At 50.1% G+C, this 12,049-nt stretch overlaps 1 protein-coding gene across 2 annotated transcripts in view; it reads right to left on the bottom strand.

The window, feature by feature from the left end:
- The window catches only part of fras1 (Fraser extracellular matrix complex subunit 1), a 714,708-nt gene that overhangs the window by 312,331 nt on the left and 390,328 nt on the right, over nt 1-12,049 (bottom strand). For both annotated transcript variants that reach the window (XM_072496214.1, XM_072496215.1), the window contains exon 23: nt 9,429-9,575. In XM_072496214.1, the coding sequence (XP_072352315.1) occupies nt 9,429-9,575 (147 nt within the window). The remainder of the gene's footprint in view (nt 1-9,428; nt 9,576-12,049) is intronic.

The raw sequence follows: 12,049 nt of genomic DNA, 5'->3' as shown, positions 1-12,049 counted from the left end.
TTCTATGTGATTATCCTTACTGGGGGTCTCTCACCCCCTCCCCACCTTTCTTATCCACCATCACCATACCACCGGGCACTGCCCCATAAGCCTGACCCGCCCCTGTCCATTGTTAACATCGAACCCCTTCCCCCCCCCCCCTCCCAAGAACCCCCCCTACAAAAACATCCCCCAACATCCCTCCCTCCACCCCCTCTTGCTCGCCTCGTAGGCCCATTGAAGCCTGCTACCCAGGCTCCAACGTCCGCAGTCCTCCTCGCACCTCACCCCCGTTCACTAACTGACTCTAGTTAGCTAGCGCGGGTGGCTCCCCCCCCGCCAATACCTCTCGCCCCCTTCCGCCCAGTCCCAGAGAAAGAAACCCCAAGACAAACCCAACAATCCAACCCCTACAATTCACTAAAATAACATTTAACCGTCGCAACACAGAACGCCATTAACTTGAACTCTGCAACAATGCAAAGAGAAGTAAATTTCAAATTTCAATACACATCAGTAAAAAGAAAGTTGTAACATTTGTACATTTTCCAGCCGCTCAAACACAGTCCACAGTCTTTCTTCCAGTTCCGCTCATCATGTCTGTCCCAAGCCTGCCCTCACGAACGCCTCAGCCGCCTCCGCTGTCTCAAAATAAAAGTCTTTGGCTTTTTATGTTACTCTCAACTTCGCCGGGTACACCACACCAAATCGCACCCCCTTCTTGTACAAAGCCGCCTTCACTCGCCCAAACGCCGCTCGTCTTTTTGCCAACTCCACCGCCCAGTCCTGGTAGATCCGAACCGCAGTACCATCCCACAGCACCTCACGCTTCTGCTTCGCCCAGCTTAATACTTTCTACTTCATGCAAAACTTATGGAAGCAGATAATTACTGCCCTTGGCGGCTCGTTCACTTTGGGCTTCGGCCTTAATGACCGATGAGCTCTGTCTAGCTCGTACAGGGTGGGATTCTCACCCTCCCCCATCAGCTCCACCAACTTCTTAGCAAAGTATTGCGTTGGCCTTGGGCCCTCTGTCCCTTCGGGCAAGCCCACAATTCTCAAATTGTGCCGCCTTGAGCGGTTTTCCAAGTCTTCCAGCTTTGCTCGGAGTCCTCTGTTAACCTCCACCACCCTCCGCAGCTCGTCTCCCATCGAGGTGACCTGGTCGCTGTGTCGTGTCACGGCCTCCTCCAACTCCTTCATCTTCTCGCCCTGCTCTCTCACCTCGGCCAATACCTTTGCCACCTCCACCCTGATCGGGCCGATTGCCTCCTCCAACAATGACCTCAACACGACCACCGTCTCCTTCCTCAGGATCTCCATGTGCCTCACAAACTGTTTTACCAGCTCCACCACCATCACCTCGGTCATCTTCTCCACCGAAAGTAGTGCAGCCCCGCCTTGCAGTTCAGCTTCCGCCATCCTGTCAACACTTTTGCTCGTCTTCTCCTTCGGCGGCGAACCCGCGTTTCCTCCTTTCTTTGACGCTGCTTTTCGCATCTTTTAGCGGCTTATTGTTTTTTATCTTCTTTCCTTTCTACTCTCTCCCCCTTCACCCTCCTGCCCTTCATCAATCTGACATTCTTCTTTTTTGAGAAAAAAAAACTTTTACCAAACTTCCATGAATCTTCTTTCTTTCTCCTCTACATTCACCTGGGACCAGGCTTCAAACCTTCTTCTTCCTAGGTGGGAGCCATCCGACGTGGAGCACCCTCCCTACATGGCGCTCGGGCCTCGGGCCTGCCGCCTCAACCTCTTCGAAGCTCCGCCCCCACTGCTCCGACCTGCCGGGCCCGGCGCCTCAGCCTCCGCCGCCCGACACCCGCGCAGGGTTCTTCGCCGGCTTTTAAACCGGCCCCGCTGGCTGCTCGTGGCGGCCCCAAAGGCCGACGATATTCGGGGAGTGCGTGGGGTCTCGGGGATTTCCCCGAAATCGCCGCGAATCGCGGCCACCGGCGGGAGCTCTTTTTTGTGCGGCCGCCCTGCTCGCCCACCCCACTGGAAGCCCCGCCATTGCTATTTCTTGAGGGTTGAGGGCTCACCCGTCATCCACTCCAAATAAAGAATTACACACATCTCCCTGACAATACACTAGGTTCTGGTACCAAGTTGCACTGAGGTTGACATCACATGAAAGTTAATATTGAAAGAGGACACCCTGAGTGTGTGGGAGGCTGACCCTTGGGACAAGAGGACTGCAAAGATCCAACCAAAATGCTTTCAACTATTGTTTTCATAGATCCTGAAATGGTTTTCAAAAAGTGCATTTTATTTACGATGATAGAGCATTTGCATCCCAGCGACACCAAAACGTGTTAACATTCCTAATCCTAGCATTACGCCTTCATGCAGCCCCGTCATCCGCAGCAGGAGTAGAAGCATCCTGCTGACTGCTTTGTCCTGATGCCTGTGATGGTCTTGGCGGACTTCCTCTAGAGACCGGAGTGCTGGAGGGCCCCAGCCTCATAAGGGTCTCCGGCTCAGGTGCCAGAAGCACTCTCAGCAGCTTGTGCTGCTGGAGTTGGTGTGGGCAGAGGCAGAGGGGACTCTGCCTTACTACACGCCCGTGGAGTGTCCTGAGTGAAGGCCTCCAGGGCGTCTGGCTGATGTTCATCCTTTCTGTGGGTTCTAGAAGATTCTGGCATGACCCCTACAGGAAATGAGGCACCTGAAGGTGCCTGGTCCCCATGTGGCCTACATATTGATGGTGCCTACCAGAATGTGTAGTCATGGAGTTCATGGCTGATTGCAAATCCAGCAGGACCAAAGTCTCAATGGTGGCTGCCAATCTTCCCATGGTGGTCTCGAGGTGCTCCCACGTCAGAGCAACAATATGAGACAGAACACGGAGGGACTCCTCCATCATGTGCCAGAGATCTGGATTGTCCCTCCTCCAACAACTGCAGGGACATGTATGTGCGGCTTCTCCAGAAAGTCACCCTGATTCTAATCTTTGAGTTATGCCCGACTGTGTTTGTCGCTGTGCTGGGTGGAGGGTGCAGGGGAGTGCGAGCATGGTTCTTCCTTGGGGCTCGGAGAGCGGCAGAGTTGGCTAGCTGGCAGTGGTCTGCTTATATCTGCAAAATACAAAAGGACAGCTTTAGTGGATGAGCTGAAGCTAATTCAGAGTATATGGCACTCAGTGTGAAATGCAGGATTGGGTGAAGTGATGGGAGTGGAGATCCTTACTAGCTTGTTGCAGGAGGCCAAGCTCCATTGGCCAAGAGAAATCCTGCTCCTCCCTGGCGTACTCTGCATCAGCTCCTCAATTTCAGTCACGGCGAATATCTCTGCCATCCCTCTCCCGGTCTGGGCTCACCCGTGGCTATTGTATGCAGGTTTGGCCTGTATGAGACAAAAGAAAGATGAGATCAGAAGGGATGGAGCAGAGGCTGGGTGAAATGCATGTACCCCATGTGTGGTGAGCCCTGTCCATAAGGGACAAAGGTTGGAGTTTGAGCAACAAGACAGATGGGATGGTGGCGCTGTGAAAGTTGTGTTGAAAGAGTAATTGTTGATGTGTCTCCCACAAATGAGGGCCGGATTCTCCGAGCCCGCTAAGGGTCGGAGAATCGCCAGGGGCGCGGGAAATTCCCGCCACAACCTTCTGACACCGGGCCGGCGATCGAAGAATCGGCACCAATCACGCACAGTCGCCGCGGCGCCGGTCGGGGGCCGCTGAAATAGGCCCCCGTGGCGATTCTCCGCGGGCGACGGGCCGAACTCCCGCCGTGTTCCGCTGGCGTGGTTCAAACCTGGTATCACCTGACGGGAGCTCGGACCCGTGGCCACTGTGGACATCCTGGTGGGGGGGCGGGGGGGGATCTGATTCCGGGGGCGGGGTAAGGGCCTCTACGGGGTGTAGGCCCGCGATCGGGGGCTTCCGATCAGCAGGAGGCTGCAATCTCGAGAAGGCCTACCTCCTTCCGCGCGGGCCCGCTGTTAAGTCCCCGACATGTTGCTCCGTGCGGCAACCACGCAAACACGCCGGTCATGCAAGGCCACCTTTCGGCGCTGGAGCAGCGCGTAGCACTCTGGCGCCGTGCTAGCACCCTATAAACCGCTGAACTGCTGGGCCAGGAGGCCTATTGACACGGGCATACACCACTCCTATGTTTATGCCGGCGTCAACACTTGGCCGGGATTCAGAGAATCCCGGCTGAGATCCCTGAAGAGTACATGATGCCATCCTGAGAGTCTAATAGTGGAGGAAGCTGAGAGAGGACTTACCCTGGCGGAGCTGATGAGATCATTCATCCGCTTCCAGCACTGGATGGCACTTCGCGGGTGGTTGACGACCATGCCGACCTCTGAGGCAATGAGCTCCCAGGCCAGAGAGGTGAAGTTATTGTGCTTCTTTGAGTCGTCCTTGGAGTACAGGACATGCTGGTGGGCCCACACTCCCTAAATAAGGGCCTCAAGTGCCCTGGCAATGAACGATGGTGCTGCCTTCTTCTTGAGGCTGCTAGCCTTTTTCCTTTGTGTTGCTGAAATCCTGCACAGTCTTGGGAAGACAGTTGCGCTGGAGAGAGTGATACGAGTGGGTTGGATAGGTATTTATATGTGGCACTGGGACCTTCAAACCCACCAGCCAATGGCAAGCAAATTAATTAGCTGTTGGCCCGCCAGGAGAACTGGAGGGGAGATTGCCCATGCATTATCAGTGAGGTCCCAAGTGGTGCATTTGGCATGGGGTCCCACCATTCTGGTTGAAAGGACAGGCCCCACCAGAGCTGCCTGCCACCGCACTTCGTCTCAAAATGGGAGAATTCTGTCCTTTGTACTACTATGGAATTGTGAAAACGGAAACAAATAAAAGGCGAGCTAAGATCAATACCTCAGACAATGGTGGTTAAAAAAAAAGATGCAACCAAACAATGAATAATTAATGAACACAACAGTATGTTAAGAGTCATGTCATCAAACATCAATGGTTAAGATGCATTACAGACATCTTCTCCAAAATAACATCACTGTGCACTACTATGCAAATCAAAGTTGAAATTATATTTCAGACATTCAAGGATAAATTTTGATGTGCGTGTTTTCATCAATATTAAAGAGCATTAGGTTTATTATAGAGCCAATACAAATATTAATTCCTCAAATAAACATCAAACCAATCTATTTCACTGTGCCATACCTCTTCCCATTGAGAGAGGCTGTGTGCAAACTACATGCTAGTATTTCTTCTTTATGATTATAATCTTGAAGTGTGGTGGAAATTGAAAAACGTATTGCTGTCTGGCTGCATGATGCTCAATTGGGGGGTGGTCACATGACATACAACTAAACTGCACATTTTAAAGGCAGCCTGCCCCTCTTAAAGGGAAACTGCACTCAAACTACATCAGCTACTGAATTATTCTTAGGAAGACTTCAAAGGATGGAAGAAGGTTGGTAATAGAGCAGCAGGCCAGAGGTAGGGCTACCCGTTTTTCTGATGCCATGCTGGAGGTGGAGAGGAGAGAGATGCTATTTCCACAGGTAGCTAGGAGGCCCTCATGGTACATATTGCATAGGGAAAGGGAACACCTGAAAACAGAGGTTGATTCTCAGAATTTGGTCCCGAGACCTACGTGCAGTGCCAGAAAATGTTCATAGACTTCAGGGGCGTCATTCTCCGACCCCCCGCCGGGTTGGAGAATGGCCGTTGGCCGCCGTGAATTCCGCCCCCGCCCCCGCCGAAGTCTCCGCTCCCGGAGATTGGGCGGGGGCGGGAATCCGGCCGCGCCGGTTGGCGGGACCCCCCGCTGGATTCTCCGGCCCGGATGGGCCGAAGTCCCGCCCAGGAATTGCCTGTCCCGCCGGCGTAAATCAAACCTGGTATTTACCGGCGGGACCAGGCGGCGCGGGCGGGCTCTGGGGTCCTGGGGGGGGCGCGGGGCGATCTGACCCCGGGGGGTGCCCCCACGGTGGCCTGGCCCGCGATCGGGGCCCACCGATCCGCGGGCGGGCCTGTGCCGTGGGGGCACTCTTTCTCTTCCGCCTCCGCCACGGTCTCCACCATGGCGGAGGCGGAAGTGACTCTCCCCACTGCGCATGCGCGGGAAACTGACAGCGGCCGCTGACGCTCCCGCGCATGCGCTGGGAAACTGACAGCGGCCGCTGACGCTCCCGCGCATGCGCCGCATTTCCGCGCCAGCTGGCGGGGCAACAAACGCCATTTCCGCCAGCTGTGAATCAGACTTGATTCTCACAGCTACCATATACTCCCAACTAGTCAGCTATGGCATAAACATCACCAAAGAACACTGCAACACACTGGACAGCACAGTAGCACAAGTGGCTAGCACTGTGGCTTCACAGCGCCAGGGTCCCAGGTTCGATTCCCCACTGGGTCACTGTCTGTGCAGAGAGGGCACGTTCTCCCCGTGTCTGCGTGGATTTCCTCCGGGTGCTCTGGTTTCCTCCAACAGTCCAAAGAGGTGCAGGGTAGGTGGATTGGCTATGATAAATTGCCCTTAATGACCAAAAAGGGTAGGAGGGGTTATTGGGTTACAGGGGTAGGGGGGAAGTGAGGGCTTAAGTGGGTCGGTGCAGACTCGATGGGCCGAATGGCCTCCTTCTGCACTGTATGTTCTATGTAATGTTCCTCCTGCCTTCTTGCAGGACAAGGTTGTGCATAAGAGCAGAGAACAGCAGATAAATGGCAGCATTCCTGCATCTCCTGAGGCCTTCGAAGGCATTATGGGGCTGACATTGACTGGGCCTATTATATCAGGTGGCATCAAGAACATTGAGGGCAACAGTACGTTCCTGCCTTATGTTACCTTCCAAATCCAATTTCATGCTCATCTGCTATCTGGCATGAAGTGGAAGTTGCAGGTGGTATGATCATGGATCTCTTGCCCTCTACCCTTCCCCTTGTCTTTATCCAAAATTTCCCCTATTTTAAGATATCCAAGATATGCCCCTGTAGGATAGGAGAAATTACAAATCTCTGACAAAGAACCACCATCACTTGATCTGATTATTGCAGCCATCAGCTCAGATAGTATAGATGCAGAATCAGCGCCTGGTGAGTCAAGGGGGATGAATGGATTTCAGCCAGGGCAGGAGAATGGGTAGAGTACATGAGCCAACGCATTTGAGGGTAAGGTCACAGAGGAATTTGTTGCAAGGGATTCAGGTGAGAATAGTGCTAGGTGTGCACACAGAGATGCTTGGTGCAGTGGCAGACCTGACATATAGCATTTTGTACTGCCAAGAAGTATGGAAGAATCTGACTCCATCTTGGTACAGAGCTTTGAACGGAACTTGGAGCCCATGTTTTCCAATATGAAAATGGTAGCCATCACCATGATGACTTGCTGACCCAGCCAATATGCAGAATCTGGGATCAATGGCAGCCACCCAATATCTCAGTGCCGCAATAGAAACCCAGATCGATGTTAGGTGATCCTCACCACAGCCGCAGAAAACTCAACAGGGTGCCATGCACACCCAAACCTTTGTTGACATGGCTACAGCCACCAGTGTTCAAAAGGCTTGTAAGGTCTCACAACAGTCCAGCACCCTGTGCTCCAGCTGATTAATGGGATTGCTGAGGTGTCATTCTGCAGGAAAGGCAATGGTTCTGCAGACCAAGAAGGCATTGTTCTCTCTTGTGACGATAGCATTCAGGCTGCTACCACAGTCACTCGGTGACCCTTTATGGTGCCTCACAGTCAGCCAGCCCAAGCTGCTACCAATCATGCAGAGGTGGTGCAGTCTAAAGCTAGGCCCTCAACGTTAAGAGCTACTCGAGGGCATCCTGCAAGGCTTTCTGACATCTCCCCAATGAAACACAACAGCCTTTCACCAGTCATGCTGTAACCACAGGACCAGCACAATGTAGGATCCTGAGATACCTGAAAAATAAGCAATAAAGAAAAGCACATGGATGATTAGTTCAATTTTGTATCTATCATTGGAAGTGCTGTTGAATAAAGTTGTAATGGAATGGTATTTTTGTGGGTTTTTAACTTCAGGACTTTGGCCAAGAGGCACTGTGATGGTCTGTGGCAAATGAGAGGGTAGGTACAGAATGTGCAGCAACAATGATGCTGTGGTGTGATTTCAGGGAACTGGAATCCGAGTAGTCCAATTACAGTCTGTCCAAAGAATAGTAATCTTGGATACCTCTTCCTGTACCTTCTTCTCCCTTTTCTGTTACTTGCACCCAATCTCTTAGTCATGCTGTAGCCTAAGAGGAACTGCAACTATAGTCCCATTACTGAAGCAGGCTTTCCCCTGACTGGCCTTCCAACTTCTCTGATGTCCTTGTCCAATTCCAGCAGCATTTCATTGAGAATCCAAAAACGAGCTCAAAGTGCTCCAGTTACATTCAACATAGCACTTTCACTGACGCTATACAGCAGCAGGTGATAGCCAAAAGCACCGAATCGGGAATTCCCATTGTTGGGAACACCAAGTGCAGGGTCCCTCACGCTCCAGGCCAGGTGTTCAGTCGGGAGTGTTTACGAGGGCTTGAGAGGTCCAAATTGGAAACTTTGGCACATAATTAGCATTCGTCACATTTTGATGCTTCGATTCTCCCTCTGCAAGCATCTGTCACTCAAACGGCACAGCCACATTTGCACCTTTAGAATCAGCTCACACTGTGCTGAAAGTGGACAGAAGCGATTCAGCCAATGATTATTTAAGTTTTGAGCTTCTGTTCTGCTGGAGCAGTACTATAGGGCCGAATCATGTGGACATGGATTTCAGACATTCTAGAGAAACAGTAAACGCTGTGGCCGGTCACAGAAAGCTTCAAACCTGTAGGTATTAACCTTTACTGATCAGCAACTCCCGTCAAAATCAAAAGCGACTTCACCAAGAAAGCCATTTCTCGTAGTCTTACCTCCAAATCATATGAAGCATTTACCTGCCATTTAAGCACCAACAGGTTTAGCAGCTAACAATCTAATTTCTTTGTACCCCTCTCATTTAGCTGAAGGGATTTTCCATAGTCTTGTTGCCACAATCCACTGTTGTGCTTTGTGTTAGATAAGCAGTCTGTATTCTAAACCACCAGGGCATTCCCAGCAAATCAGAAATGCTATTTCACAAAGCCTGAAGATATTCTGAAAAGACAGAGTTGCCTGGAAGCCCAGCTAACAATTTATCCGCACAGTAATGTTTACACTTGACTGTTCAACATTGTATTTTTGACACTCAAGTACATTTTTCAAATTGTTTTTGATAGGAGACATTAAGGGTTATGTACATAGCTCTCTGCAGCTTTATATTAAAATACTTTTTCCTGAATTCCTCTTTCACAAGAGTACATCAGAAAGTCCAACATGAAGTTAACTACCTCCTTGTATAATCAAAATATTCATAAATACATCATTAACATGTTTTGTTGAAGACGTTTTTTGAGACTTTCAAAGTCAGTCAAATTAATTTTAAAAATGGAAACTAAACACTGGGAGAAAAACTATATTATCTGCCTGTCTTACCTCGGCAAGTTCCTGCAGCGTAGTCAATGTAGTACTGCTGGGCACAGGCCTCATATTGACATTCTCCAAAGAGCAAAACTTTAATGGGGTCTTTACAGGACAAGCAGGCTGAATTGGACTCACATGTCAAACACTGGCTATTGCAGGCTAGGAGACAAAAACAATCAATTGAAAGTTTTCCCCCCTACGAACAGACCATAACATCATAGAATCCAGCTCACGTGAAAATGAATTAGTTTGTTCAAAACCTTAAATTAACTTGTGCCTGATATTTGATTAATAGCTTTCATTTGTTACATGGTTGATAATTTATGCTTGCAAATATCAAAGCAGATCCTATATAAAAATCAGGAGAACTGGCATTCAACTAAATGAGTGGTTAAGCTTTAACAGGAAATGGATTACAAAAAGCTTGAACTATTATCAACAGTAACAGACCCCAAAATGGAAGCAAATATTTGCTGCACTTGGATCAAAATGGGCATCAATGCATTAACTGAGATAAAAAGAATTCTAAATGTTTCACAACTCTGCAATGCCAGAATTACATCAGGAATCCCTAGTGACAATGCAAATGAAAACAACGGCCATCAGAAATCTAAGCTATTACATAAAGTGCCACGTCAGTTGCCAGTGCAGCATATCATGACAGGCCAAATGGCTTCCTTCTTTCTTATAACCATTCTATCATTTAAAATTGTCACAGTTAAAGTACAAAATACATTAGCATTATTTTGTTGCTTGTAAGGTAATATTCTAAACAGGCTATGGTGGGAAATAATCTTTTCAATTTGAGTTTTAGTTGATTTATACAACGGCAACATTAAAATCACAAATGTACACCAAAGACTTTAAACTAGGGTCCCTAAAACATGAGAGCGAAATGCTTAGATCCCAGAGTGTTCACAAGTGAATATACGTCTCTTGTTCTGTGACAGATTTCTGTATTTTTTACTGGCACTGTATCGTTGTTGTAGGATAAGAATAGAGCATGAATTAGCACTTTCTTTCAAAAGACAAGGAAAAGTTTCCTTGGGGTGCATCAATATTTTAAAAAGACACACAGGAGGATATCAACATGTTACAATTGACCACGATAATAATAATCTAATAATAATCTTTTATTAGTGTCAAGTAGGCTTACATTAACACTGCACTGAAGTTACTGTGAAATTCCCTAGACGCCATACTACGGCGCCTGTTCGGATGCATTGAGGGAGAATTCAGAATGTCCAAGTCACCTAACAGCACATCTTTCAGGACTTGTGGGAGGAAACCGGAGCGGAGTAAACCCACACAGGCGCAGGGAGAATGTGCAGACTCCGCACAGACAGTGGCCCAAGCCGGGAATCGAACCCGGGTCCCTGGCGCTGTGAAGCAACAGTGCTAACCACAGTTATATTGCCACAGTTGCTGCTGTTGACTCTTATCCAGTAGATTCTGTTAAAAATATGTACGTGTAGACATCAGGGGCGGGATTCTCCCCTACCTGGCCGGCGGGAAAGGCCTTTGGTGCCACACCAGCCGGGGCCAAAAGGACTTCGCCGGTCGGCGGAAGTCCGCGCATGCGCGGGAGCGTCAGCGGCTGCTGACGTCATCCCTGCGCATGCGCAGGGGAGGGGTCACTTCCGCATCGGCCATCGCGGAGGCTGTGGCCAAGACGGAAGGAAAAGAGTGCCCCCACGGCACAGGCCTGCCCGCGGATCGTTGGGCCCCGATCGCGGGCCAGGCCACTGTGGGGGCATCCCCCGGGGCCAGATTGCCCCCCGCCCTCCCCAGTACCCCGGAGCCCGCCCACGCCGCCAGTCCCGCCGATAAGGTAGGTGGTTTGATTCACCTCGGCGGGACTGGCATGACAGCAGCGGGACTTCGGTCCATCGCGGGCTGGAGAATTGCCGGGGGGGGGGATTCCCGCCCCCGCCCAATTTCTCGGTGCCGGAGAATTCGGCGGCCGGCGGGGGCGGGATTCTCGTCGCCCCCCCGGCGATTCTCCGACCCGGCATGGGGTCGGAGAATCCCGCCCCAGGTCAATAAATAATCAGATCCGACTATTACATCTCCCAGTAAATTAGCCTAGAGTTGTGCCAGGTGACAAAGTACCAAGTGACACACACATGAAAACATGTTGGGTACAAGTAGCCAGCTGGCACCGACAGAACCTTATGCCACCTAAAGGCAACACTTAGTTATTGAGTCTTTTTTTTTTGCCAATATGTTTCTCCTTTTCTGTGTTAGAAATTGGTTTAAGCTGAATTTTGGAATAGGAAATCAACAAATAATTCTCATTTCTGACTTTCATCCAACAGTGCCTGCTTTAAAATGTCTAATATTAAAATCTTCCTGCCCCAGTACAGGATAGAATCCCCAACCCCAAACTGCACTGCTTCTTCTAAGTCCATAAACGTAACAATTTCCTGTCCTCGGCCAATAACATAGCCTAGGGCACCTCAGTCCGTGCCCGTTGCCCAGTGTTGAGGAAGGAAAAGAAAAGTTAATTGACTCCGAGATCAGCAGCCAGAACATAGAACATAGAACATTACAGCGCAGTACAGGCCCTTCGGCCCTCGATGTTGCGCCAACCTGTGAAACCATTCTAAAGCCCATCTACACTATTCCCTTAT

Source organism: Scyliorhinus torazame, chromosome 3, assembly GCF_047496885.1.
Source record: "Scyliorhinus torazame isolate Kashiwa2021f chromosome 3, sScyTor2.1, whole genome shotgun sequence".
In the NCBI taxonomy this organism is placed as follows: domain Eukaryota; kingdom Metazoa; phylum Chordata; class Chondrichthyes; order Carcharhiniformes; family Scyliorhinidae; genus Scyliorhinus; species Scyliorhinus torazame.
This window is presented reverse-complemented; position numbering and strand designations above follow the sequence as displayed.